Source organism: Cucurbita maxima, unplaced genomic scaffold (assembly GCF_002738345.1).
Source record: "Cucurbita maxima cultivar Rimu unplaced genomic scaffold, Cmax_1.0 Cma_Scf00013, whole genome shotgun sequence".
NCBI lineage: Eukaryota > Viridiplantae > Streptophyta > Magnoliopsida > Cucurbitales > Cucurbitaceae > Cucurbita > Cucurbita maxima.
The window spans coordinates 4,097,315-4,103,846 of record NW_019272029.1 but is presented as its reverse complement, the minus strand read 5'-3'; the positions used below and the strand labels follow the sequence as shown (position 1 = coordinate 4,103,846).

At 35.3% G+C, this 6,532-nt stretch overlaps 1 protein-coding gene across 2 annotated transcripts; it reads right to left on the bottom strand.

Annotated features, from left to right (window-relative positions):
- Positions 1-3,252: 3,252 nt before the first annotated feature.
- LOC111488638 (protein MANNAN SYNTHESIS-RELATED 2) lies at positions 3,253-6,453 on the bottom strand. Of its 2 annotated transcripts, none has more exons than XM_023136496.1 (6): positions 6,106-6,453; positions 5,543-5,672; positions 5,359-5,432; positions 4,793-4,878; positions 4,035-4,608; positions 3,253-3,797 (listed from the first exon to the last, which is right to left on the bottom strand). In XM_023136496.1, the coding sequence occupies exons 1-6, from the start codon at positions 6,205-6,207 to the stop codon at positions 3,519-3,521; spliced, it is 1,245 nt and encodes a 414-aa protein (XP_022992264.1). In that variant the 5' UTR covers positions 6,208-6,453; the 3' UTR covers positions 3,253-3,518. The 2 variants fall into 2 exon arrangements, with proteins under 2 accessions (XP_022992264.1, XP_022992265.1); XM_023136497.1 differs by having other exon boundaries at positions 5,359-5,429; positions 6,106-6,452.
- Between the last annotated feature and the right edge of the window lie 79 nt (positions 6,454-6,532).

The following is a 6,532-nucleotide window of genomic DNA, read 5'->3' as shown; positions in this document are numbered from 1 at the left end:
CTGGAGAAAGAGATCCAGGAGCTCGTTCCTGGTATTCGGCATGTGGATATCAAGGCTCATAGTCCTACTGGGTCATCCCCATGAATCACAGGTAAGTTTCCTCTCTTTTTTCCATATTAGAATTACTATGATCATGGCCTTTGATAGAGATCCAGAGAGTGATGGCTTGCCTTGCAAATGGGATTTTCATGTGTACTAGTCAGCAAGTTTTCACGGGCCTACCATAGTTAACCCCGTTCTATTAAAATATCATTACTAGTCCAATAGGGTCAAGTCTAATAATTGTACTATCCATTATATATTTATTTTAGAAAAATAATTTAGGTATTTTAAAAATAAAGATATCAAGATATTTTAGGAAAATAATTTAAGTCTTTTAGGGATAAATTGTCTATTCTCTACTAAAATTACCACTCCACCTAACCTAAGTTATCATCCCAAAAGAAAAAAAGAGCAAAAAAGTACCCATTGCATTAGTTTCTTCTTATATCTGATAATGTCTTGTAATCTATTTTCGATAGGTTTTAATAAAGAGAGAGAGTATTTCCTATGAGGAATTATGGTCAATACCTTATTCAAAACCATTGCTCATTACTTTGAAGCCTTGTCTTATGGTCTTAGTCTATAGGAGGTTGAGGTACTCTCATTCCCAACCTTGGTTGGAATTATCAGCCCATTCAAACTTGTATTCCTAATTCAAGGTCCACAATTCTTTTCCTAATTTCTTTCTTTGTCATTTCCCAAATTTCTCTTTTTCCCATTCCTTTCCGTCATTAAAACGGTTGACCCTTCATATATCTAACTTACATAAATTATTTTATATATTTTTAGTATGTAATAGCCTTAAATAAATGCACACGCAGGATAGGCGGTGGGGTCTATGTCGAGGAAAGATATAGACGGGAGGGGGGGTGGTTCGAGGAAGGCTGTATAATTTATGAAGAAACTGCCAGGATGGGTTAGGGGAAGCTGGGCGGAAGATGGGTTAGAATAATAGAGACTTGTAAGAAATTGGGGGTATAAAGGAGCCGAGGAAGAGGGAAAGATAAGAAGAAGGGTTAAGGGTTATCAGAATTAGTGTATTAATTATATGGCGTTCGCTCCAATATTGGACATAGAAGAGGTGGTGGTGGGAAAGAAAGGGATCAAAGCGGCGTGCCCATATTGCGGCGGCCCTGTAATAGCTTGGGACATGGATGTCCGCTGCTCCTTCTGCTTCTTCCTCCTTTACCACAAAAACAAAACCCAACTCTATTGCGCTCTCTGCTCCTCACGCCTCTTTTATTCCTCCAACAAACCCTAGCCTCTCTTCTTATTCTCCCCACACATCTCCCTCTCTTTTTTACACCTATTTTTATTTTCTTTACTTCGTACATAATGAGAAGGTTATGTTGAGATTGTTACATGTAATTGAACAATTTTTTTTTCTTTCACTTTGGTTTGTTTTCTTCTGTTCTTAATTTATTTACACTTTTGTTTTATTATTTGCTTTCTTTCTCTATTCTTGGTCTACGCTTTTATTTTTTTAGTGTGCAAATTTGAAATGTTTGGCCGTTCTTATGTTTGTGTTCTCCTTTTTTCAATGCATTCACATGTAGTCATTTCTTTAGGTTCATATTTTGTGTGTTTAACTCAATGGCTTAAAGGTGTACGTTTCATTCTCATTTTGAGAGATTCAATTCCCATTTTGCCAATGAGAAAAAGGAGATTAGGATTACAACGGACTGTTAAAACAAAGGAAGCAAAAATTTCAAGTAATCAAGTTCGTTGTTCGTCTAGTTAGGAATGAGAATCATAAGTAGGATTGAAGTTGGATTTGGCTGATTCCGCCGTAAATAAAATTTTGATATTTAAGAACACCAAAATTGGTGTTCTGATACCATGTTAAGAATGAGAAACAAAAGTGGAGTTGAAGGTTTCATTTTTAAGAGTGAGATTGAAAGTTCGATTTTCATTAATGTTCATAACGTTAAGTAAAGAGTACAAACTATAAACTAAATATTTTTTTAAAAAATGTACACTAAGGGAAAAAATCTTAATTGATTAAAATATATTTCAATATGTCTCGATCTTCACAATCAAGCAATAATCTTACTAATAGAACTAGTAAATAGATGAGGCATGTGTACCACTTTTACATACATTGATCCTATGATATCATTTTTCTGCACGGAGAGCCTTTCAGAGTATGCAATCACTTTCTTGCCATCAAATAATGTTGAAAAGTATGGAATATGTTTAAAATTTTATGACTTGTATGAGAACACGACTACATTAATTTAGTATTATAACGTCTCTATAATATAAAATCACTTTCATATATTTGTTTTCTGAGATTTATTTAATATTTTTTAAGAAATTATTTAAATATTAAATAGTAAAATACCTAACATCTACATGGTCGTAAATTTTTCTATGGAAGACTAAGGTTTTCTTAGTATCTTAATTTAATTTGACAAGTTCAAGGAGTTGGATTGATTTTTATGGACCATATCTATATTAAGTGAAGATGGTAAATTTTAAAATTGAGTGAAAATATAATTTAATATTCAAGAACAAAATGTATTTTCTTGAGTTTGAGATTGGTACTTACGAATTGTCAGGAGTATTTTAGTCGATTGATAATTCTTAATTAATATTTTTTTAGACGACCATTTCTATTTAGTCATTTCTCTTCTTAACCCTTATAGATCAATGGTACAAAAGGGCTACAAATACCATCTCAGAAAAATGATAGTCATATGAGAAATTCTAATTAACATTCAAATGTATCGTTTGGTTGCTCGGTCATATTTCAAAACGCTCCTTTTAAATTTGATCCTGTTTATGCTGCTTACCCTCTTGTATTTCTTTTACAATTTTTTTAATTGAGAATACGATCAAAATTCAAAATTTTGACTTTTTATATTTAAAAAATGAAGAGGATTTGTCACCCAATCTACTTAAATAATATGAAAGGTGTGACCCTATGCCGTTTGGAGAATGAACCTATAATATATAGGCACGACTTAGTCAGTTATTCTCGGAATTCAGATAAAATTTTCGGATAAATTATAAACATCATTTCAATAAAATAATACATTCAAATAGTTTCTTTCTCTGATCCAATTATTAGTCATTTTTAAAGAAAAAAACATATTGTTTATTTTATTTTATTATTATATTGCTTAGAAATTATTCTAAATCTAGAATCCAAAAATTTAATAATTTTTTTTTTCCCTGAAGAGATAATAAAAGAAAGAATCCCTGGACTTGAACACAAAATGTAATACTTTCTCTCAATCTCATTACTGTAAATGGAAGCCTTTATCAAACAATAATTGACATCTTAATCGTTCTGCTGCATGTCTTACAAAATTATCTTTAACAAATACTCTTCTGTTTAGGAATCATTAAGAACAAAATGAAAACTAATGCAATGCAATACAATTGGCCTGTAATCTGCTCGGCCATGAAAGCTCGAAGCACGCAAATCAGAGATCGATACAGTCGTGTCTTCACTTACCTTTACAATGAGCCTAACAAAAGCATGAATATGCCAAGTGATTCTTCTTTGTGATGTAAGAGGAGATGAAGTTGGAAGCAGAAGCTGTGGATTCTCTAATGGTGGCTGGAACAAGTATTTGATTCTTCCCCAAACCAATCCTCTTGCCTGCAACATTCGAGTAGAAGAGCCCAGAGATCGCTGGTACGAATATATCGCTTTGGCTACATACGTAGAAGTCGATTACTTTCTCATATTCAGAACTCTCTGCATTCAAAAACTTTGCCTTCTTGTCCGCTGGCATTATGCTTTCCTGCAACAAAAGTTGGGAGAAACTCCCAGAATAAGTAATGGATGAACAGCTTAACTCTCATAAAGAGAGAGAATTCGTAGTTCGGTCCTAGTTGCAAATTCTATCCAAACAAACTTAAAAAAAAGGCAGCTGAGGAATAAAAAACATTAGAAGTAATCTTTCTAGCTTAATTTGTCGAAATATATCCTCACGAAATTGAAGTACGTATCGGGGAACGATAAATGCATCCAGACTCACCTTTGTGTAAGTTTTTGGAAACAAATCTTTGAGATCATCAAGGCTGTTTTCCCATCTCGGTTGAGTCAAGTATATGGTAGCATCCTTGTTGAAACCAATCTTCCTCAAAAACAAAGCTATTTCTTGTGCAGTGTAACAACTTTTACTTCCAGATGCCTCTTGGCATCCATTTTCCCCCAACATTTCGATCCTCAAGTCCACGGCTATGAACTGACCGTTAGACTTACGACTCAAAGTTTTTAGCCTCTCAACCATGGATTCAATCACCTCATTTATTTCTGGCTGCAACTCCAATGTTCCAAACATGGCCAAACATGGCACTGAATCACCATCACTTGATGTGGTTGACTTTTTCATATTTACGGAAGGGAAGTAAGTTGCGAGTCTTATGTTGCCACTTTTTTTAAAAACCTTCTCTACGTGTTCCGAAGTGTAATCTTCTGTAACCCGATTCGGCACTTTGACAGTCGAGAGCTTTCTTGGAGATATTTCAGATGGCAGCGTTTTTACTACTTTGACAACTCCATCGAGGCTTTCAATGAACTTCTCAACATCATAAATGTCCCCAAAGCTCCTGGAAGATATCAATGATGTCAGGTTTCAACCAGAATAGTTTCCCCAGAAATCATAGACGGTACAGCAGCACATATCTATGAATATGGAGTGAAGCAATAGGAAATTCCAAGTCAATAAAAGAAGAGATGAAGATTCTTTAGAAGGAGAATCTTGTTCCAGCCACAGCACTTGTTAGAACTTACCACTTATCTCCCAGTTCTTTCCCTCTAATATCAGGGACAACAAGAGTCGCACCTAGATATCTAGCCACGACCACAGCATCAGCAATCTGAAATAGGCAATAAGCATCAATAAGAAATGTGGTAAAATGAAGGGAAGACAACGCTAGATGACAACAAGTAACTCGATCTGAGAAGAACCGAAATAATAATGCCACAAATGGGGAGTTTTAGAGTAAGAAACCCGAGTATTATGCTCGTATTACTGTTCGACTCTCCACAATGGTATGATATTGTCCACTTTGAGCATAAGCTCTCATGGCTTTGCTTTAGGCTTCCCAAAAATGCCTCATACCAATGGAGATGTATTCCTTATTTATAAACTCATAATCATTCTCTAAATTAGCCAACATGGGATTCCCTCCCAACAATCCTCAACAATTACTTCCTATAAATGACGGATAATTAGCCAATAGAAAACATGAACCTCAGTCATAATGCACGGTGCTCTATCGAGTTAATTGTTTATATGGAAAAATGATGAACAAGCTAGACAAAAACCAGAAGAATCAAATACTTTACTTGGGTACCTGTGAGACATGGTATTCAGGACCGTCGGTCAATGAAAAAGTGACATACCCCTTTGATTGCCTCCCCTCGTCTGCTTCCAATCCAAAATGAGTAATAAGTGAATATAAAGGATAAGAAATACAAAAGCACGATAAATGGTAAATGAACGTATTAGTTAACTTTCGCTCATTTTCGAATACTAACCATATTCGGGTTTGCTCCAACATTGTTTTAGCTCTTGAACATCATTTTTCCACGGAATAGCTCCTTTTTTGTTGAGGCTGCGCACTGGTGTTACTTTGGCAACATCCTTCGTTGGCCCTGGAAATTTTTCCTTCAAAACAAAAGCAAGATAGAACGCAATGAACTAGGATTCCGATTTCTTAAACTTGATTTGTAAGAAGAAGCAAAAAATCACACAATCAAATATTCCAAGGAAAAAAGTGCTTGATTCTACAGGTACATTAGAGAAACTGAACGAACATAGCTTGTAAATTCCGTAAGTTATACTCTATCTCGGTGAAGCACAGATATTACGCTTCCTGCTACTACTAGTCAAGCTATACTCATACAGAACTAAATTCCACAAAATTGAGCAAGAATGATCATAAAAAAGTAAAGTAAAAGTAAGAAACCATGAAAATAAATCAGACTACGCAAACTAAAGAAAACAGAGAAGACAGGGATTGCACAGCATAAGATCTGTAGAAGAGAAAATGGAGGAAAAATAGCAGATCGAAAAGGAAATGGAGGTTCAGAGCATGTACTTGGACGGAATCAAAGTGGTCTCGCTTGATCATGTGGCCAAGCATCACGAACATAGTGAGGGTGAGTATGCCGGCCAAAACTTGTCTCAGATCCACCCCCATTGCCGTTCAGAGATCCTGCTCTTCTCTCTCTCCCAGAGTCTGTGAAGATTGAGCAGAGGAATCAATGGCGGATGGAATTGAAAGCTCCTTGATTACTTGGGGAAGCCAAAGTCGAAGATTCAAGAAATTTCCGCCGCTGAATCACAGAGAACTACGACAGTTCTTCAACCTCTCTCTCTGCGTTTCTTCTTCTTTATAACACACAGCACCGACACTTCCCTCCCGAATTCATCGCTTCTCCTAAGCCTTCGTTTTCATATCCTTTCCCCTTTTTCTTAAAATAAATAAATCCATTAGTTTTTACTTTTTTTTTTTTTTTTTTTTT

What these genes read in the sequence shown, in the direction of transcription:
- LOC111488638 (XM_023136496.1), bottom strand. Translation starts at nt 6,207, where the DNA reads ATGGGGGTGGATCTGAGACAAGTTTTGGCCGGCATACTCACCCTCACT. An exon ending in ACCACTTTGATTCCGTCCAA is followed by an intron (nt 5,673 to 6,105) that starts GTACATGCTCTG and finishes TTTGTTTTGAAG; the next exon opens with GAAAAATTTCCAGGGCCAAC. An exon ending in CTGAATACCATGTCTCACAG is followed by an intron (nt 4,879 to 5,358) that starts GTACCCAAGTAA and finishes TGCCTATTTCAG; the next exon opens with ATTGCTGATGCTGTGGTCGT.